This window comes from Dreissena polymorpha, chromosome 14 (assembly GCF_020536995.1).
Source record: "Dreissena polymorpha isolate Duluth1 chromosome 14, UMN_Dpol_1.0, whole genome shotgun sequence".
In the NCBI taxonomy this organism is placed as follows: Eukaryota; Metazoa; Mollusca; class Bivalvia; order Myida; family Dreissenidae; genus Dreissena; species Dreissena polymorpha.
Genome location: NC_068368.1, coordinates 10,756,269 through 10,778,817, shown reverse-complemented (window position 1 = coordinate 10,778,817; position 22,549 = coordinate 10,756,269). Strand labels below are relative to the sequence as shown.

Here is a 22,549-nt window from a genome sequence, read left to right as displayed (position 1 = left end):
GATATTTATAAACTTGTATTTTTAAACCTACTGTTCGTTTAAACATGTGTATGTGCATGAAGGGAAAAGGATGGGGTGGACATGATAATTTTCAATGGGACTCAACTTTGTGGAGCGTTTCGAACATAAAAAGATCGAACATTTGAATAGTCTACTCTTATTTATCGGTGTACACACTTAAAGGCACTTGGGTAAGCTTTCAATCATGCGCGTGACTGTGTTGTTTGTGAGTCACGCTCTCGGAAAACGCGCGCAAATGTGCCATCCAAAATAAGCTCGCGAAGTCCGCATACTATAATACGTATTGTCTCCTATCATAGGCGACCATACTTCAGGGAGTCCAAAAATTATGACACTTCTTTATACCGTATTTTTCGGTTTATTACAGAACATAAATTTTATAACGACTTGTACATACTACATCGTCAGTCAAAACCATGTAATCATAAACATATCGAAGAGTCATGTGAAAAGAAAGAGATTATACAGTTGTAAAAGTTGTACATACTATCTAACATAATACATGACAGTGGTGGGAAAACACAAAACATTATGAAAAGAAAGAGATAATACAGTTATAAAAGTTATACATACTATCTAACATAATACATGACAGTGGTGGGTAAACACAAAACAATATGAAAAGAAAGAGATTATACAGTTATAAAAGTTGTACATACTATCTAACATAGTACATGACAGTGGTGGGTAAACACAAAACAATGAATACACGAAACACTCGAATATTTTCAAAGTGTGTGTGCAACAGAGCGGCAAACAGCTATTAGCATTTATGGGAAATAAACATCAACAAATGCTATGTGTATAATAATGATTAAATTAGAATAGAAAGAAATAGCTCACGAACTTTGAATGGAACAAATTTGGTGCCAAATGTAACATTCAGACAGTAAATGGCAATTGGTTATCTTACATATATTATGCACAAATATATTAAATAAGTGAGTACATTAGATATGTTACATAACATAACTACAATAGCGCTTTCGTATCCAGTATGAATACAAGTAAATTTACACTACTTGCGTAAATATAATTACACAAACCATTAAAGTAAACAAGTAAACAAAATCAAACATAATCAAACCAGCGGAACATAAAATTCAGCTGGTGGTATTCGTATAATGAATATTTTATTATATACATACAATTATACAAAACAAATAGAAAAGCACAAAATCAAAACCGTGTACCATTACAATTCAGTTGGACGTATTCGTATTTTGAACAACATTCAATAAGACTTCCTAATTAAAAGACCTTCTTTCACAAAAACAGCTAACTTAACAACTTCTTCTTTAGAACATGTTTTCATTAGGCTTAGAAATTTATATACTGATGGTCGCTTGAAATAATAAGTTTTTATGTATTTTCTTATGATATCGTTATAACAAGGGCATATTAACATAAAATGGTATTCGTCTTCAATATCACGTGAGTTACAAAAAGTACAATATCTATTTTTCCTAGCTATGCGATTATTACTAAACCTACCCGTTTGAATTCTCAATGGATGACTTGAAATTCTTAATCCGCAAAAGTAAAATCTGAGACTTTTAGGTAAGACATCGAAATATTTTTCATATTCAAACGATATTTTAAATTCTTTGTACAATAATAAAACTGGACTTTTAAGCGTGCGCAACTAATCTTGTTTAAAACAATCTATGACTCTGCCTTTAAATTCACTGAGAAATGTCTTTTTGTTAACAAACTGGTGATTTTCAAACACGTATGCAAATCCATAATCATTAAAGAGATTTTTTTACATTGGTTGCCCAATTTCTCTTTCCACTAATACAGTATTTAAGAGCTTCATTATAAACAACATTTAATATAATATTATCAGTGTCTTTAATTTTAAACCAATACTTAATTATTCTGATGTTTGTGTGGATATACAATAGATATCTGCCCAATTCACCATATACTGCAGCAGAACACGTATTGCTTCTTACTCTTAATAATCTTTTACAAAATTTAAGATGGATTCTTTCTAGTTCTTTTGATTTCGTATATCCCCAAACTTCAAAAGAATAGTTAAGTATTGGTGTTACAAATGCATCAAATAGTTGACACAAAGATTTGGGCGAGAAATCAAAGTCGTTACATTTGCAGAAAAGAAGATTTAAAGCTTTTACGGCCTTTCCATTGACATATTCAATGTTTTTACAAAAGTTCCCTGTGTAATTAAAAACAGTACCTAGATAGTTAAAATCATCTACAACTTCGATTGGTTGGCTATTATAGGTCCATTTTTCATTTGCTAATAACGCCCCGCGTTTTCGGAAAACCATTATTTTAGTTTTTGTGATATTTACAGTTAGACCCCATGTGCAGCAATATGAAAACAAAAGATCTAAATGCCTTTGAGTTTCCTCGGGGCTTTTACCTATAATAGCCATATCATCGGCGAATAACAACTAAATCACAATAATATCATTAATACTTAAGCCTGCGTTAATGTCATACTGCAAATAAAGCTCTAAATCTTCAACAAATAATGAAAACAAAAGGGGTGACATCACCTCCCCTTGCCGTTAACACATCAGCGTAGTTGAAATATTCAGAATAAGAAGAGCAAACCTTCACACAAGATTTTACGTTTTGATACATGTCTTTAACAATTCTAAGTACTTTACCATCAATACCTGTTTATACATTTTTAGCCAAAGTGCATTTCTATAAATATAATCAAAACATTTCATCATGTCAACGTAAATTACATATAGCCTCGTTTTTTCATTAAGATATTTTTGAGCAAGAGAATGTAAAATAAAAATTGGGTCTACTATTGAACGCCCTTTGCGAAATCCGAATTGAGCATCTGAAACACTGTTATTGTCCGTACACAATTTCTCAATTCGTTTATTTAGTACAGTAGTAAATAGCTTGGACAAACAACTTACAAGCGTAATACCACGATAATTGTGTACGTCGGTTTTATCACCTTTTTTATGTAGTGGTATTATACCTTTTTTATGTAGTGGTATTATTAAACCTTCCATCCAGCTTTCTGGGTGGTACCCTGAATTTAAAATCCCGTTAAAAATATCACATAAATGGCAAGCAAGGATATCAATACATTCCATGAAATACTCGTTTAATAACTGGTCATCATTGCCTGGAGCTTTATTACGCTTGAGCGATTTAAATGCAGTGTGAATTTCACTGACGGTAAAAGGCTGGTCAAGTTCATTATTAAAACCAATTAAATTATTAAAATCGTGATGTGTACAGAAATATTCTGCTTCTTCATTATAACAGTTAGATAGATCATTACTTAAATTGGAAAAGTACTCTTTGAATGTATTAATAATAGAGATGCCAGTATGATCTGGTTTCGGTTGACTTTTAAAATATTTCCAAAATTCTTTAGGTTTACATTTTTAGACGCTCAATTTCTTTCATTTTTGCCCTATAGCTGGCATTTTTATGTTTCATTATTATTACTTTATATTCGGATTTACGTTCCGTTAAAGTATTCTATTTGAGTTATTCTGTTCAACATTGAAAAGTCGTAATGCTTGTAAATATAATTCTCGCGCAGATTTACATTCATCGTTAAACCAATCCGCGTTTTTTAAAAACACTTTTCTTTAAGAAAAAAGGCTTATTATTAACAAAATAGCAATTGGGAAATAATGGATTTGCCACGGATCTGATAATTTCAGAAAAATCTTCGACCGATTTATTAATAGAGTCAATACTTTGGACAATATTATTAAAACGCGGTAAACTGATGCATTGACGGCCCATAATAGGCACCGTGTTTATTCTGGCATAAAATAGCACAATGCATATTTATAGCCAACAATAGAATTATAGCGTGAAAAGTGAGAGGAACATGAAATATTACAAACATCAACCTGAAAAGGTTTAACATAGATGTAAGTGCCGTGCAAGCAAAATTTGCATAGTACATAGAACATAGTACAATAACAACAAACATGTATTTCCATGTATGTGACTTAGAATTTCAAACAAAATAGACAATGTTTATTGCGACAAAATGTTGTTGTATAAATATAAAATGAGTTACAAAAAGTTCATTACACATATCGATTAGAGCTATTTTTGCGTTAAACGCAATATGATCTTAAGAAAAATATATAAGTTAGTTGCACATATCAATGACGGCTTTATTATAAATAATAACTTTATGATTTAGCGTACTTTAAAGTATCTTCCTATACATGATGCAAGAGACATTAGTATGCTTTTTAATTAGGGTACATTCGGAGTAATAAGAGTTCGTGATCTTGTTGCATAATATATGTACTTCGATAGATTGTTTATTACTTTAGTGGATTTTGACGACATAAGAGACCGGAACTTGTTTATTGAAGGCCATTGACAGAAATATGGTTTCAAATATTGTTTTCTGATTGTGGTATAAGCTGGACATACAAGTAAGAAGTGGTATTCACTTTCGATTACCTTCATATTACAATATTTGCACATTCTATTTTCTTTTGGGATATTTTCATGTCGTCCTTTCTCAATCGCAAGATTGTGTGCGGATATTCTAAAATGAGTTAGGGCAATTCTAAATTTTGTTACGTTTATGCGATTAAGATATGTCTCGAATTCAAAATCTTCCTTATAGGTGCTATAAGAGGCTAGTCTATTTGAATTATTAATGTTTGAGTACCACGACTGTTTAAAGATATCATATATTCGATCTGATATAATTTTTAGGTCATAATCATTTGGTATAACTTCGTTTTGATTCCACCAGATATGTGCTAGTCCAATATTTTCTAGTAGAGATTTTATTTCAAAGGCCCAGTTTTTATTTCCGTATGTGATATTTTCATCAGCATCCTCTTTTAACATATGATAAATATTTCTTGTTAGTAATTTGTTATTCGGGTTTATTGTTTTTATCCAGTATTTAAGTACTTTTAGTTTTTGTTTTATAATAATTGGGTACCTTCCTAATTTTCCATATAGACCATCTGAATTTGTTGATTTTCTAACTGTAAGGATTTTCCTGAGAAATTTTCGGTGTACTAGTTCTATATCGTTACTTTCTTTCAAACCCCATATTTACGCTGAATATGTTAATTTTGTACCAACTAGACTATCAAATAAGTTGCATTTTTTTAGTGCTTAGTCCTAACTGATTAAAAACTGAGTAAACAACCAATAATGCCGGATCGGAAGCGTTTTGTGTTTTCATCGTTCCACTCGGGTTTAGTTTCGTACTGTGACGTAACGTTCTGAACAGGTTTTGGGCAAACAAATGTAAAACCAGTGGGTGGATCGTACGCAAGTAACTGGCGTGGCGTAAGTGAGAAAAATAGTAACTGGTGTTCAAAATGGCGCTTAATGGGCGAATTGTTAATGTTTTCGTCGGAATTTTTGAAAGGTTTGTACATTTACCATATTTATTCGACATTGTCCTTACGCGCAAGATGATCTACTGATATTCATTTAACCTCGGTATAAATCCTGTAGATGCATTATTAATATTAAACAAGTTATTGAAGACTATATACGCAAATGCCTCATTGTTTACGATTAACACGGTTAATTTTATGTGCATTTTGAAACCATATATAAGGATTTCTCAGCAGTTTTCATGGAAAGGTGGACTCAATAACCATTATAGTTTACCTTGTATAAGCACCAGGATGCTTCCAAAAGGCAATCGCAATATATGCATCAAAATTTGAAAATTAAACCCCATTTCAATAACTGGTGAGCACCGTACCCCCACTTTCAGTAACTGGTGTTTATTCAATAGTCAGAGTACACAGAAAAAAGAAAACATAATATCTATTTTATGTGTTATTACAGATGGAATCGTCCAACGGAGATCAAATTCAATGGGAAGTGTGCAGTGTTGCATTATCATGTGCATACTCTTTAAAGCGGCGCATGCAGATTCATAGTGATTCCACATACGAGTGCGATTTTCCAGAGTGCGGTAAAACATTCAAGTGTAAAAAAAATCTTTGCAGCGTCACACCCGTTCCCACACCGAAGGTCCAAAAGTCTGTAGTCAGTGTGGGAAGGAGTTCACAACGACGTATTGGCTTAACAAGCATGAAAATGAGATTCACCGAGGCAAAGCATCGAAGTATTCATGGACAGTGTGTGCGAAGCCATGTCAGTCATGATACGCACTTCAACAACATTTGAGTTGACATTCGGATGAAAAAAAATACACCCGTGAAGTATGTTCGAAGTCATACAAAACCCCATCAATTCTTCGAATACACAAATGCAGCCCTCCGGACGATGGAAAAGGAAAGCATGCCTGTGCAACATGCACCAAAACATTTAAGAAAATGAGGCTGTTGAAACAGCACATGAATAAGCACGATGCTCCCAAATTTTCTTGCCACGTATGTGGAAAAATGTTCAAATGGAGGCATTGCATGAACAATCATATTAAGCAATGTTGTGTGGAAATTTATCAAGAGTTATTCTAACACCCTTTCTTGTAAAACTACAACGTTTGCCACTGTTTCCCTGTTTATTATTTCATTGGTTGAATTGCTTGTTTTTAAGTTGAGTGCCATTTTTTGCTTAATTAACAAAATTCTTATTCAAACCAAAAATCACAATAATTCCTTTAATTTGAGCTTTATCGTCGTTTTAATGATAGTAATCAGGAAATCAACACTGACAGTCTTTTTGAAGTTATTTTTCTCGAATGTAATGAAACTTATAGGCTTGCATCCGTTCTTTTATAAATAGGATGGGAAAAATAGATTTTAATCTTTAAGTTATCACAGTTGATTTTTTAAAAGTTTTTTGTTTACAAGCTGTATGTTCAATATTATGAGTAGACATTCTGGAACTGAGTGTTTGTTTTTGTATACACTTAGTTGTTCTTGTTCTTATTTCCCAATATGTACATTCCAATAATATGCGATTTTGTAATTTTTTCACAAGGACACATAAATAATCAAAACATATGTATACATTGTGTTCGGATTTCGGCATTTTCATTGTTAATATATTTAAAAATATTTTGTGGTGGAATTCATGGAAAGATTTTATATAGTATGGGTTTTGGTGCTAGTTAAGTTTCGTATAAGTGACATAAACCATACATTGATAGCGTCATATACTTTTCTAGTCGTTTAAAGTTGGTATGGAGCCAGAGTGTGCTCACATTTTATTGTGATAAATATCTCCCCATTCCGAACCGCTGTGATTGTCATTACAAATAGTAATGTGATTTTATGTTTCATTATTATTACATTCGTAAATAGTAACACAGTGTGTGTTAATACCGTGAGTCGTGTTCTGAGAAAACTGGGCATAATGCATGTGCGTAAAGTGTCCCAGATTAGCCTGTGCAGTCCGCACTGCTAATCAGGAACGACACTTTCCGCCTAAATTGAATTTTTCCTAAGAAGAGACTTTATTTAAAAGAAAAATGTCATAAAAGCGGAAAGTGTCGTCCCCTATAAGCTTGTGCGGACTGCATAGGCTAATCTGTGACGACACTTTACGCACAAGTATTACGTCGAGTTTTCTCAGAACGCGGCTCCCGTGTTTCTAGTCAATTTACATTTTAATTTATTTTGAATCATTATTTAAATGTTAATAAACGTAACAATAAATTAAGTACATTCTAGTATGTCTTATTTGTATGGAACAGATCATGCGTATTATATGATACAGATTCGAGCATTCATGTAAAACGCAAACGTGAACAGTTTTACCAGCAATGCAATTTATTCAGGAAAAAACGTTAATATTTATAGTTCGCTGTACTTGTCCCGCGGATTTAAGCTACAAAACGGGTAAAACAACTTTTACCGTGTCACACAAATATTAGTTAATATTAATCTCATTCTTATCAAAATTCCGCGAACACTTTAAATAAGAAAACACGGCCTCGATGAATCTTTTTATTATGCACATTATCTGACAAAGCTTTTGCATGATTTCCGGGAGACAAATATTGTTCCCACATATCCGTTGCATTACTTATTCTTTGCTTATACAAAATCATTTAGTTATGATTAAAACAACATTGTTAATACGAATCCCTTTTTAATGTCAATGTCACTTTAAATTAGCTATTATAAAAAGAGCATTATTTGTTTTATTTAGAGTTCTTTTAAATCATTAAATGGAATGCCATGTCTTAAAGAAGGTAGTTTTTTTATTCATTAACGTTGAAGTGTTCCCGAATCGACTGAACGCCTTTCGGAATTCCACCGAGGTTGCTTATCGTTCTCTTCTTTCCTTTGTGCGGAGCCCTTATGTCAAACTCATGGTTTCTGAAACAGAAAGCTAAGTTGTGAGGAATGGGATTGTAACTGCACAAAGGTCCGTATTAGCAAATGTTGAAAGGCTAAAATATAGACTCAGACTGAGATTTTCAATCAATTAATTAGCGATTTTAATGCTTTAATAATGAATGAAAAGTGGTCTTTGTGTAAATCTCTTTATAGTAAATGTGATTTGTGTATGACACGAATTGTAGATGAAATGATAGTTCGATTCTTTTTTTAAGTCTGAGTCTATAATTCAGACGAAAACGTTCATGAATTCAAGCCTTGTTTTTATGTACATATACCAAGTGTGCTTTTTTTAAAAACACCAGTTACTGAAAGTGGGGGTACTGTGCTCACCAGTTATTGAAATGGGGTTTAATTTTCGAATTTTGATGCATATATTGCGATTGCCTGTTGGAAGCATCCTGGTGGTCATAAAAGGTAAGCTATACTGGTTTTTGAGTCCACCTTTCCATAAAAACTGCTGAGAAACCCTTATATATGGCATAAAAATGCATATACAATGAACTGTGTCAATCGTAAACAATGAGAATCTTGTGCATAAAGTCTTCAATAACTTTTGCAATATTGATAATTCATCAATAGAATTTATATTGATGTTAAATGGATATCAGTAGATCATCATGCGCGTAAGTATAATGTCGAATAAGTATCGTAAATGTACAAACCTTTCAAAAACTCCGACGAAAACATTCACAATTCACCCATTAACCGCCATTTTGAACACCAGTTACTATTTTTCTCACTTACGCCACGCCAGTTACTTGCGTACGATCCACCCCCTGTAAAACGCAGCGGTGCGTGATCACTCCATTCATTAAATGGTTCAATAGTAAAATCATTGATCAAGGAAAAGTGACGTTCATTCATTATTAGATAGTCGATGACAGAACAACCGTTATATGAACAAAATGTGTACGTAGTTATTAGTATTAAATATACGACCATTCACAATACCTAGAGATGTAGATTTGCACAGATCTAACAATTTGAAACCGTGACTATTCAGAACATTATCAACCGAGGCCCGTACGGGGATACAATCAGGAACATAGTCAGGGTCATCAAATGAACTATTTACACAAGCATATGGGATAAAATCGCATTTATTACCTATCTATCCTACTGTTAAAATCACCACAAAGAACTACGCATCAGAGTGAATTGAATAGAGAAACATCATTTTCAATTGTATCAAACAAATCAATATTAACAAAATTATTGGCTGGAGAATCTTCGCCCCATATATATGCCCCGTAAAGATAAACATCTTCAACAGTATTAAAAAACAGGTGATCTAATTTAATCCAAATAATAGTGTCATGGTAATTTTTAACTATCTTAATGCCATCTTTCAAATAATTTGTATATAACAAAATAATTCCCCCACTATTCCTTTTGGCTTTACGATTTTGAAATTTCCTATAGAAGTTGTGTGTTACGTAACCATTTACAGAAATATCACTATTACGATCTTAAGACACACCTTAACGATAAATTGTTAAATCCTCTTTCATGTTTGGTTTCAGATCGAAGTTCAAAATGATTTCTGTTCAATATGTGTTGTCATTTGTTATCTCAGATTGCAAAATTATTAAGCAAACGCCAGTAACTTTTAAGTTAATTATTGTAAAAAAATATAAATTTTCAGAAGAACCGAACGATCAACAAGAGTGACTTCTAAATAATCCCTACCTAAACTACTTTGACCTTAAGTCGTATTTAGGAACGGATAGAATCAATTTCGAATTCAGTTGATATATCATGAGTACAATTTTTCTGATTGTTTCATGATGATTTGACAAAAAAGTTGGCTTCTAGATTGTTCGAAAAGTTTCACCCGCATAAGGAAAACGTCTTAGCCCACTGGCACTCATATTTTTCAGTAGACCTGAACTGCTTTCAAACTAAGCAGATATAGCAACCTAGTTTGTTTAAACACAGTTTTGTAATGTTATTTATCCACTTGTCAAAGTTTCGTGAATATTGGAAATCAATATAATCTCTAGAGTGTTAACAATGTACATTAACAATGTGCAAAATGTAATCACAAAAGCTCTCTGTAAGCAAGTGGTGCTCATTAGATCTAATAAGGAGATATGACAGAGCACTATGAACAGGGTTTTAAAGGGATCTTTTCACGTTTTGGTAAGTTGACAAAATTGAAAAAAAGTTGTTTCAGATTCGCAAATTTTCGTTTTATTTATGATATGTGTGAGGAAACAGTAATACTGAACATTTACCATGGTAAAATATAGCCTTCATATGCATCTTTTGACGATTTAAAAATCTGAAAATTATAAAGCGTTTAAACGCGAAACGATTGAATAATTTGGAGAGTTCTGTTGTTGTCGTTATATTTTGTGATACTGCGAGACTTGCTTATATAACGTATAAAATACATCACTCAGTGTATGAGCACGGATGGACAAGTGGTCTAAGCGATAGACTTTACTCAAGGGGTCAGTGGTTCGAGCCCAATTGAGGGTTACTTTTTTTATCTTTATTTATTTTCTTGCTGGAGCTTTTTTAGATCCAATGTTTACAGTTATCAATAGAAAGCATTTAATGACAAACTTCAATACATGCCAAAATCTGTGAAATGGCTCCTTTAACAAGGAACTTCCGAAGATTGTAGACAGCTGATCTATTGATAGTATCATAACTACAACGAAGATTTGCAGATCTGTAACAATTATTGTTAATTTTGTCAATTTACCAACACGTGAAAAGGCACCTTAAAAGAAGAACTTGTACAGTTCTCAAGTAGTGGATGAAGTGTTCGGTTATGACTTTGTATTAAAAACGTTTTCTGCTGTATGTAGAGGGCGAATATTTAATTATAACAATTTTAATTTTATAATAAACAAATGCAGCTTAAAGTTTTTATAGACAGTGTTCGACAATGACTATTCTGAGCAAGATGTTTGTTGTACAGGCATTCTGATTGTGAGAAACGAAGGGATTTTTTTATAATTCAACCATGATTTTTAAGGAGTCCGACAGACTTCCTTGACACAAAAAAAAGAACAAGGAGTTCGAGTCTCATTTCCAGGTGTCTCTGGACCACCGCACTCCCGTTAGCGTCGATCACTGGTGCCGACACTTTTCGCTATTGTGTTATATTTCGTTTAAAAGAAGTATGATCTTGGCGAAGATCCTGTTTATGCGGATAGTGTTTTCCCTGATTATCCTGTGTGGACTGCACAGGCTAATATGGGATGACATTTCCCGCACTTGCATTAAACCCCGTTGTCTCAGAGTAAGTAAGTATACTTGAAGGCCTGTATTTTTCAGGGCGCCGTTTGATGTGAGACGCTGTCTTTATAACAATCCTGGGCGTCTTCAGGGTCGGACATGACGTCAGAGGGAGTGTACTAAAATGAATTATGGGCCGGTCCGAAAATGGAGTTTTCCATTTCAGGAAAAAATCAACATTAAAACACCAGTTGTCAGAAAAGTGTTTTTTTCGTTGTGTTCAATAATAGCTGTGATATTTTTTGTGCTATTTTATGGTTGCTTTTCATCTGGAACGGCATGTATAAAGTCGCAAGTGGTTGTGCAAAGTCATTATAACTTCCATAAACAAAATGTCGCCGATCATTCCCGGAATCTCGGAGATAGTCCGAGTCTCGAAACGGACGAGATTTCGAAAGTCAATCACGGACCCATTTTCGTAAAGGAGCTAAATGTCTCGGTTTCGAACATTGCCGTCAGATCCGAAGTTTTGGAAGTCGGGGAAAATGAAACGATAGACGAAGACGAAGAGTTGTTTGAGGAAGATGACAACTTGAGTTCGGGGTCAGGTATAGACAACACAACGATGGGATTCGAGGAAATCGACTGGAGTGATTCGCGCCTGGATTTGTTGCACATGGTTGGTAAAGGAGTAGGGCCTTTTTTAACCAGGTTTTCCGAAGGAAAAAACTGCTTATTAGATTGGCGAATTTCGGCGGGCTGGCGGGTGGGCGGTCGGGCTGGCGGGCGGGCGGAACAAGCTTGTCCTGGCCATAACTTTGTCGTTCAATGTGAGATTTTAAAATCATTTGGCACATTTGTTCACCATCATTAGACGGTGTGTCGCGCGAAGCAATTACGTTGATATCTCCAAGGTCAAGGTCACACTTTGTGTTCAAAGGTCAAAAATGGCCCCAAATCAGCTTGTCCGGGCCATAACAATGTCATTCATTGTGAGATTTTAAAATCATTTGGCACATTTGTTTACCATCATTGGACGGTGTGTCGCGTGAAAGAAAAACGTCAATATATCCAAGGTCAAGGTCACAATTTGAGTTCAAAAAGGTCAAAAATGGCCATAAATGAGCTTGTCCGGGCCATAACTATCTCATTCATTGGGAAATTTTAAAATCATTTGGCACATTTGTTCACCATCATTGGACGTTGTGTGGCACGAAAGAATTACGTTAATATCTCCAAGGTCAAGGTCGCCACGACTAAAAATAGATTTATTTTGAAACAAAGGGGGTTAATTATAAACAATCAGTTCAGTTTGAGTTGTTTCCCTTTATCAGATGTTTTTTCAAATTGAAAACCTTGTTTTGTGACAATTTGGTCCCTTGTTTATATTGCTCTTGTTCTGGGAAAACTGGGCTTAATGCATGTGCGATAAGGTTCGTCCCATATTAGCCTGTGCAGTTCGCAGGGCTAATCAGAGACGACACTTCCCGCTACATAAAGCTTTATTACTTTATGAAACAAAATCGCCCGCTTTACACACTGAATTTGTATCATAACCTTTATATTGTAGTACGTTTGTGTAAGAAATGTATCTGTTTTGATTTTGTTATATTAATAGACGTTAATGGCTTAAAACGACCGCGCATAAAATTTCAGCGGAAGCCTGATTTCGACCCAAGATTCAAGAATCCCTGTTGGTTCGAACCTCTGACTTCCTTGAACCCGTACGAGAACAACACTTTCACCACGTTTTCCCCTTCCTCGAGCAGGTAGCGACTGGAATCAGTCAGACATATGGGCCTCGTTCTAGGGAAACGGGGCGTAATGCATGTGCGTAAAGTGTCGTCCCTGATTTGCCTGTGTACTCAGCACAGGCTTATAAAGGACGACACTTAACGTCTAAACTGGATTTTCGTTAATATGTGACTTCCTTTAAACAAACCATACAATATAAGCGGAAAGTTTCGTCCCTGATTAGACTAGGCGGACTGCATTTTACGCACAAACATTAAGCCCAGTTTTCCAGGAGCGCGGCTCATATCTGTCGATGAGAATAAAAAAATGTGATTAATTAAATCATCATGACACATCAGAAATCAGTGTATTAATATTTTCCTTATACCAATAATCAACTGAATCAACATCTTTGTCAAGTTATTAAAGACCGATCCTTAAACGACTGTCGCATATTTTCGTATTGTTTAAAGCAAATACTTAAAGGTGAGGAATACTTTGACAACAATCGTGTAATAACTGATGTATACTTATATGTTTTATTTAAAAAAATACTATGTTTATCTTAAGTATGTATGGAAGTACTTATTATTATATTAAGCATACGTGTATGTACAACATGTTTAATATTATCGTCAGCAACTCACCAATTATTTGCAGATTAAGTACAATAAGATGTCTTGAATACTATAGATTTAACATGTTAGCCCATATCCATATTTAATAGCATGGATATGTTTATTCATCTTTCTGAGATAGTATCTAAATGGACAAGCACGTACTTACATATCATTTATTATAACCCCACTCTTTATGAGTATTAAAATATGTACACTTAATGTAAAAGGGCTAAACAACAAAGAAAAACGTTATAAAAATGTTCATAAGGTTAGAAGAAAAGAAATATAATATTTGCCTACTACAAGAAAGTCATTTGACGGACACTGTTATTGAAGCATTAAAGGGATCTTTTCACGCTTTGGTAAATTGACAAAATTGAAAAAAGTTGTTTCAGATTCGCAAATTTTCGTTTTAGTTATGATATTTGTGAGGAAACAGTAATACTGAACATTTACCATGGTCTAATATAGCCATTATATGCATCTTTTGACGATTTTAAAACCTAAAAATTATAAAGCGTTGCAACGCGAAACGATTGAATAATTTGGAGAGTTCTGTTTTTGTCGTTAAATTTTGTGAAACTACGAAGATTGCTTATATAAGGTATAAAATACTTCATATATATATGTACTCGGCGGAATAGCTCAGTATGCTAAAGCGTTTTTACTTCAGGACTCTGGCAGGACTCCAGGGGTCACTGGTTCGAAACCTGGTCGGGGCAATGTTCTTTTCCTTTTTTTGATTTTATTCTTGATTTTTTACTGGAGCTTTTACGATCCAATGTTTACATTAATCGAAATAAAGCATTTAATGAATAAGTTAAAAAATGCCAAAATCTGTGAAAAGGCCCCTTTAAAGCACGAATGGGATGGTGATATTTATCTGAGTGGACATCACACAAACAAACAAGGAATCACATTTCTAATAAAAAATAACTCAAATATAAAAGTCAGCAACTTCAAAGCTATAATACCTGGAAGACTAGCGAGCCTTGACATTACAATACACGAAACACAAATAACATTAATTAATGTTTACGGTCCTAACTTAGATGAAAGTAACCTTTACAAAACACTGCATACCTTTATTAATGACAATTAAGATAAAAATATAATGACTGGCGGAGACTTTAATACCGACTAAATATGAAGCTTTTTTGCCAAAGTCGAGATACATAGTACTGTTTGACAAAAAATATGTTGTTTTTCTGCATGAAACTTGTAGGTGATTGGAATACACGATTCTGCGACATAATCTTATACCACGTTCTGATATACATAATGAGAAAATATGCAATCAAACTAAACAAGTAGTTCAACAACCAGTTAGCTGAGTATCTGCATAGTATGCTAGTATGTATTAAAGTATTTTTTGTTCAACCATAAATGTTCGTCACTGTGAAATTATATGTTTTTTTATGCTCCTTTTGGGGGGAGCATATAGTCGCTGCTTCGTCTGTCCGTCCGTCCGTCCGTCCGTGCACAATTTTTGTCCGGGCTATTTCTCAGAAACAAATGACCGGAATTCAATGAAACTTTATGGGAAGCTTCACTACCAAGAGGAGATGTGCATATTATCAGCGGGTTCTGGTCGGATGATTTTTCACAGAGTTATGGCCCTTTGAAATTTTCCATTAACTGTACATATAGTGCAATTCTTGTCCGGGCTATTTCTCAGAAACAAATGACCGGAATTCAATGAAACTTTATGGAAAGCTTCACTACCACGAGGAGATGTGCATATTATCAGCGGGTTCTGGTCGGATGATTTTTCACATCTGTCCGGGCTATTTCTCAGAAACAAATGACCGGAATTCAATGAAACTTTATGGGAAGCTTCACTACCAAGAGGAGATGAGCATATTATCATCGGGTTCTGGTCGGATGATTTTTCACAGAGTTATGGCCCTTTGAAATTTTCCATTAACTGTACATATAGTGCAATTCTTGTCCGGGCTATTTCTCAGCAGCTAATGACCGGAATTCAATGAAACTTTATGGGAAGCTTCAATACCAAGAGGAGATGTGCATATTATCAGCGGGTACTGGTCGGATGATTTTTCACAGAGTAATGGCCCTTTGAAATTTTCCATTAAATGTACATATAGTGCAATTTTTGTCCGGGCTATTTCTCAGCAACTAATGACCGGAATTCAATGAAACTTAATGGAATGCTTTACTACCAAGAGAAGATGTACATATTATCAGCGGGTTCTGGTCGGATGATTTTTCACAGAGTTATGGCCCTTTGAAATTTTCCATTAACTGTACATATAGTGCAATTCTTGTCCGGGCTATTTCTTAGCAACTAATGACCGGAATTCAATGAAACTTTAAGGGAAGCTTTACTACCAAGAGGAGATGTGCATATTATCAGCGGGTTCTGGTCGGATGATTTTTAACAGAGTTATGGCCCTTTGAAATGTTCTATAAAAAAATTCTTGTCCCCCCCCCCCAACTACTGTGCCCTCGAGACGTTTCCTTTTATCTGAATATATAGTGCAATATTGTGACAAAAAAACCTTTGGGGAGCATCACCCGTCTCCGACGGTTTCTTGTCATATAAAGTGATAAGATAGTGGGCGTATGAATCCTATGATTTCCCATTTTCGTTAAAAGTTAAGATGTACGTTTGACATGTACAGTTTTCGGCGGTCAGTTTTTCCCACCAGTGCCTCGATTTAATGATTTATTGAATCTTTTGCATTGTGTCATGATTATTGTACTTAGAAACGCTTCTAAGAGGACCCTGGATCATCACCGTCATTTAAATTTTTCGCTCGTACATTGCATTATGAGTATTTCACCCTGTATCATTACTAAAGGGCCCTAGAGACGCTGGCTAACCACTGGCGTGTCAATGCCGACACTTACGGCGATGCACCCACTACTGCCACAACGCGCCTCCGCTGCCTCCCGTACTTTCTGATCATCGGTCAACCAAAATGCGGCAGTACGGACCTGTTTTGGAAGATTGCAAAGCATCCGGACATCGTCACGCCGCCTATAAAGGAGCTCCACTGGTGGTCCCGGAACCGCCAAGGTGACTGCATAGTGAAAACTCTGAAGCTCCTTTTTATAGAGAATAAGCCTTCTTTAGCCTCGCTCTGGGAAAACCGGGTTTAATGCATGTGAGCAAAGTGTCGTCCGAGATTAGCTTGTGCACGTGCGTAAAGTGTCGTCTCATTTAGCCCTGTTTTTCCACATTGATGCTATTATTTATGTAACAGTTTCTATGTTTATTCCAAGAATTTTTTCACATACCGTGACAGTTTCGATCCACTATTGGTGAATCTTCATCAGACTGTGACTTTGCGGAAAATGCAGGTCACAGGGCGGGTTTACTGCCGGAATGGTTAAATGATTAAATAAATAAATAATTTCCAAAAACATTCCTGATGAATTTCTTTCGAGAAATTCGACACATTGATGCCCTTTTTAAGCTCGCCTACACCCATAGCTTTTGTATTATATGCACATTTCAGGGGTTTCGCTGTCGATCGCCACTTTCGTAAGTGACGCTATTTTTTTTATCCCCGAAAAAAAAATCGGAGGGGATATAGAAATTGGTCCTGTCCGTCCGTCCGTCCGTCCGGCCGAAACTTTGTCCGGAGCATAACTCTAAGTCTATTCAATGGATTTACTTTAAACTTAGAATATAAACAGATGGCAACTAGGAGAAGTGCAGCAACCAAAAACCATAACTCTATGTACCTTAGTTTTTGAATTATCTCTCCTTTTATATAACTTTAAAGTAAATTTTTGTCCGGAGCATAACTCTAAATATACTGAAGGGATTTACTTGAAACTTAAAATATAAACAAGATGGCAACTAGGAGAAGTGCAGTGACAAAGAACCACAACTCTATCTACCTTAGTTTTTGAATTATCTCCCCTTTTATATAATTTTAAAGTAAATTTTTGTCTGGAGCATAACTCTAAATCTACTCAAATGATTTACTTGAAGCTTGAAATATTAACAGATGGCAAGTAGGAAAAGTGCAGTGATTAAGAAACATAACTCTATCTACCTTAGTTTTTTAATGATCTCCCCTTTTATATAACTTTAAAGTGAATTTTTGTCCGGAGCATAACTCTAAATCTACTCAAGGGATTTACTTGAAACTTGAAATATAAACAGATGGCAAGTAGGAGAAGTGCAGTGACTAAGAACCATAACTCTATCTACCTTAGTTTTTGAATTATCTCCCCTTTTATAAAATTTTAAAGTAATTTTTTGTCCGGAGCATGACTCTAAATCTACTCAAGGGATTTACTTGAAACTTGAAATATAAACAGATGGCAAGTGGGAGAAGTGCAGCGACTAAGAACCATAACTCTATCTACCTTAGTGTTTGAATTATCTCCCTTTATTTAATTTCAAAGTAAATTTTTGTTCGGAGCATAATGAATTATCTCCCTTTATTTGTTTTTACAAATATTATTCTACTCTCTAAAACAAATGTTGTCATACAAGCAAACACATTTCGGCGGGGATTTGGCACTACTGTGACAAGCTCTTGTTAAAGTGGCGCTAAAAAATTTAAAGTGGCGATTTTAAAAAATCAGAAAAATCCTATACGAAAATGTACTGAGAATCAAAAGTCCCTTTCCTAACAAACACTCAGTACTCGGTTTGTCGGCCGGTCGGTTTGTAAGTCGGTCGGTCGGATGATCAGTCAAAATACTTCTGCGTTTCCGTATGATATCTTAAAATAAGTTTCATTTTCCATGATCAGATTCGGTACGCTGAATACTTTGGATGAAAGAAAGACGCCAATTAATTTATGTCAATGACAAATGTCAATGCCACAGACGTTTGTAATATGAAAATGAAAAGGTACAAACTCTATTTTTAGGGTAATGCGGCAAACGTGTTTTTTTCATTATCTTGTTTAATTTCAGGTCGGCGTTTCAACTACATGAAACTCATTCCATTCAGCGACTACATTGACATGTTTGACAACGCCGGTGTGCGCATCTACGAAAAGTTGCTGGACTATATCGATGACGTAGACGATGACCAAATAATTACAGGTGAGTCATGAGTGAAAAAGTTACAACAACAAAGACGTTGATTCGTTTAATTTACATGCAGACCTAAAATAAAGAATACCGTAATGATAATTTCGAGTTCTGGCATTTTACGTCGGATATTGCAGCACAGTATTGAACTATGATACATTCAGCTATAAAACCGACCCTGAATGTAAAATATGCATGTCTTTGATCTCTTTTTAAACCAAGCGCGTATTTTATTTACATTCGTGTTATTTTGCCAATGCGCTGATTTGGTTGATTTCCCTTTCTTTGTTAAGGCACGTACTGCCTTTAGATCAAACGCAAGGTACTTTTGCACATTGTTTCAAAGAATTATTACATGCAAGTCATCCCCTGTATTGTGTTGTTAAGTAAATGCTGCAATCTGTGCTGTAATTGTGAGGACCTCCGTAAATTTTTATTTAAAGTGGAGTAATTTAATACTATGTATTAAGGCGACTAACTTTAATAATACGTTTGTTCTAATTCAGGGGAGGCTATAATTTCGTTCGAAAAGGGAATAACTCTTATAATATGTCTCAACGGGTAGTAACTCATATAATGTTTTTCTAATTCAGGGGAGGCCAGTGTGTCACTGTTTTGGGACAACGGTGAGTGGGACCGATTCCCGGAAAACATGGACCAAACACAGCCGAGATTTATCGTCCCTGACTATATTCATCATTTCATTCCAGATGTCAAACTTATCCTTATTCTTAGAAATCCTGTTGAAAGGTATGTTATATTGATAAACTTTGTATGTACTGCATGCATGTGTTTGACTATATAGACTGCATGGACTCCATTAACTTTGTAAGGCCTGTTTAAAATACGTATATTCTGCGTAAACGTCATATGGATAACAACTAAACAACATAAACAACACATCAACAGATCATAAGCTGTGATAGACAGCTTATTTACTTTGTAGTTAGAGCAGCCAAATGCTTTTCTGAAAGTCAATACACAGTAAGTAAGAGATGGAAACATGCCACGAATTTTCTAAGCCTATTTCAAAATAAATAAATACAATACGCGCATTTAAATAAATTTACCAGAATAAAATAACATTAAAAACAACAGCCTGTGAATAGTCAGATCTCTTAAAATATGTGAATAGGGTTTACAAACAAAACTTCACTGATAAGAATAGTATTACAGGAAATACATGTTCTTGCATTGAATTTAGTAATTTGATATACAATTAAGGTCGTCCAAAATTCAATAAAGCTTGTCATCCGTAATTAGCCTGATCAGAATGCACAGTCTTATCTGTAACGACACTTAACGAATGTGCTTTAATCCCCGATTTATCTAGAGCGCGAATCATTTAACTTGTTCGTCTAGGTCCAGCACTGCTCGCTAAATTTCTTTAATACTTGATACAGTTTTTTCTCATGACAATACCCAAGGTGCAGCGGTTTCAGGGGTTTACACATGGGCTGAAAAGAATGTAAACACACCGTTAAGAACTTTATTTTTAGTGCATAAAAGACCGTTTTTCTTGCAGTGTGTGCCGATATTTTAAGATTTAAGAATTAATCTTTGAATAAGTTTAAAATCGGTGCCAAAATTTCACGTCGCGTGTTGCGTAACTGTGTAAATGAATAATGAATACACTATTTGTTTTGTCCAAAAACACAGGCTTATTTAATAAAGTAAATCGGATGTATTTCGTTGCCATAAGAAGCACGAAACACTGTATTTTATGCACTTCTTAAAAAACTTGAGAACAATATTAAAAAAGTTATTTGATGTACAGCTGCACTAACCGGTGTGTTAACACCCATTAAAGTTTAATGGTGAAGTCACGTGATCATTCACCCTGATACCCTGTTCACTGTAACAACCCAACCTATGCTTTGACATTGTCATATAAAGGCAGTGAACAAATTAATACATTTATTTGTATGATCATACTTAACATATCTGTGCAGAATATGATCCAATATTGTCACATTCAATTTTTATTTCTTGAATGATGCGATTGATGTAAAACGAGGATTCAGAAAATGAGACGCGTAAAGCAGTGTTTTTTCACCATTATTGAAATGGGGTCGAGTCCCCTTGGATCGGGAAAATTTGCAGCGTTTTGACTAAAATTGCAAAATTAGTGTTGTTGTTGTTTTGCTCAAACAAATGCTTCAAAATTAAGAATACAAGTGTTTTCAGTATTATATTTACTAAGGTTGAACTTAAATGGATGGGAGATGAACAAAATATTGAGATCTAAAAGAAATCTTTTTTTTTTTTGGGGGGGGGGGGGGGGGGGGGTAACCATCCTTTGGGAATTTTTAGCTCCCATTTTGGAAAAATAAGTTCTTTTTCCATTGGGAATGGGGCCGATTACCGGAACCGATTTTGAATGATATAAAACACATACTGAGAGAGCCTGTCAGGATCCAACCTGTGGAATGAGTGTTGTTTGTCAAACACATATTCTTATATTTACATTTCGTTCCAGGATGTATTCCGATTATCTCTACTTCCATTCCACAAACAAGTCCGTGGATGATTTTCACGAGGCGGTGAAAGATGCCGTGGATTTGTACAGCAGCTGTGTTCAAACGAACTCTCCGAGACAGTGCGTGTATGACCCAGCCTTGGGCAATAAAGCCAGGGTAAGCTTACTCTGTGAAAAGGGGGTTTTCTGCATGTGCGTAAAACCCCCAACCCCCCCCCCAATTTTTTTTAAGCATCATCTAATAAATTACCACACCCCACATTATACCCCCTCTCACCCCCCCCCCCCTACTCCCCCCCACCTCCCCCCCCATTTTTTTTTGTTTTTTAACATCATCTAATAAATTACCACACCCCACATTATACCCCCCTCTCACCCCCACCCCCCTAATCCCCCCCCAATTTTTTTTTTATTTTTTTCCTTTTTTTATTTTTGAAAGCTCGTCTAATAAATTATTGAATATGAACAATTTTCCCATGATGGCTTACGTTATACTGTCAAGCACTCGAATAGTCGAGCGCGCTGTCCTCTGACAGCTCTTGTTTATTATCTTCCTGTTTTATTCATTTTATACACTCGGATTTCTTCGCCAAAAAGATTTGGCGGTGTGTCAGAGTTAGCTTTTGTTCAATTCTTATTGCATATGCGTTAAATGTCGTCCCAGATTAGCCTGTACAATCCGCACAGGCTAATCAGGGACGACACTATCCGCTTCAATGGTATTTGCCTTTGTTGAAAGGAAGTCTATTTTTTAGCGGAAATCTAGTTAAGGCGGAAAGTTAGTACCTGAGTAGCCTTTGCGGACTGCACAGGCTAATATGTGCTAATATGTGATATACGTAAGCATGTTATGTTATTTCAGGTGCGTTTACGGGTCGGCATGTACTCAGTGTTTCTGCGAGACTGGTTACGGCTATTTCCACTTAGTCAGTTCCACATTTTACGCCTTGAAGACTATTCAAGAGAACCAGTCAACTACGTAAAAGAAGTTTACCGCTTTCTTGGCTTGAGTGTGTATTTTTCTTATTATTAAGAGTATGAACACCGATTTATTAATATGTTTTAAATAGCTGGCAAATTATAAAGCGTTTATAACGATGATATGTAGTTGTGTCTTACATTTACCGACAGCACAGTTTCGTTAAAGTTTTCATCATATAATTGACGACAGCAAACACGCACAGTATAATGACGTCATTTTG

At 35.1% G+C, this 22,549-nt stretch overlaps 2 protein-coding genes across 6 annotated transcripts in view; both read left to right on the top strand.

Annotated features, from left to right (window-relative positions):
- LOC127857711 (carbohydrate sulfotransferase 15-like) overlaps positions 1–22,549 on the top strand; it is a 99,318-nt gene that overhangs the window by 73,894 nt on the left and 2,875 nt on the right. The gene's annotated exons all lie outside the window — the stretch shown is intronic.
- The window catches only part of LOC127857710 (carbohydrate sulfotransferase 15-like), an 86,958-nt gene that overhangs the window by 62,755 nt on the left and 1,654 nt on the right, over positions 1–22,549 (top strand). For 4 of the 5 annotated variants that reach the window (XM_052394347.1, XM_052394349.1, XM_052394345.1 and 1 more), the window contains exons 2-8: positions 11,589–12,168; positions 13,146–13,258; positions 16,669–16,886; positions 18,749–18,880; positions 19,462–19,618; positions 21,348–21,504; positions 22,210–22,357. In XM_052394347.1, coding sequence (XP_052250307.1) covers positions 11,674–12,168; positions 13,146–13,258; positions 16,669–16,886; positions 18,749–18,880; positions 19,462–19,618; positions 21,348–21,504; positions 22,210–22,357 — 1,420 coding nt within the window. In that variant the 5' untranslated portion in view covers positions 11,589–11,673. Of the gene's footprint in view, positions 1–10,422; positions 10,440–11,588; positions 12,169–13,145; positions 13,259–16,668; positions 16,887–18,748; positions 18,881–19,461; positions 19,619–21,347; positions 21,505–22,209; positions 22,358–22,549 lie in introns of those variants that run through there. The other variant, XM_052394348.1, reaches the window with a different exon arrangement.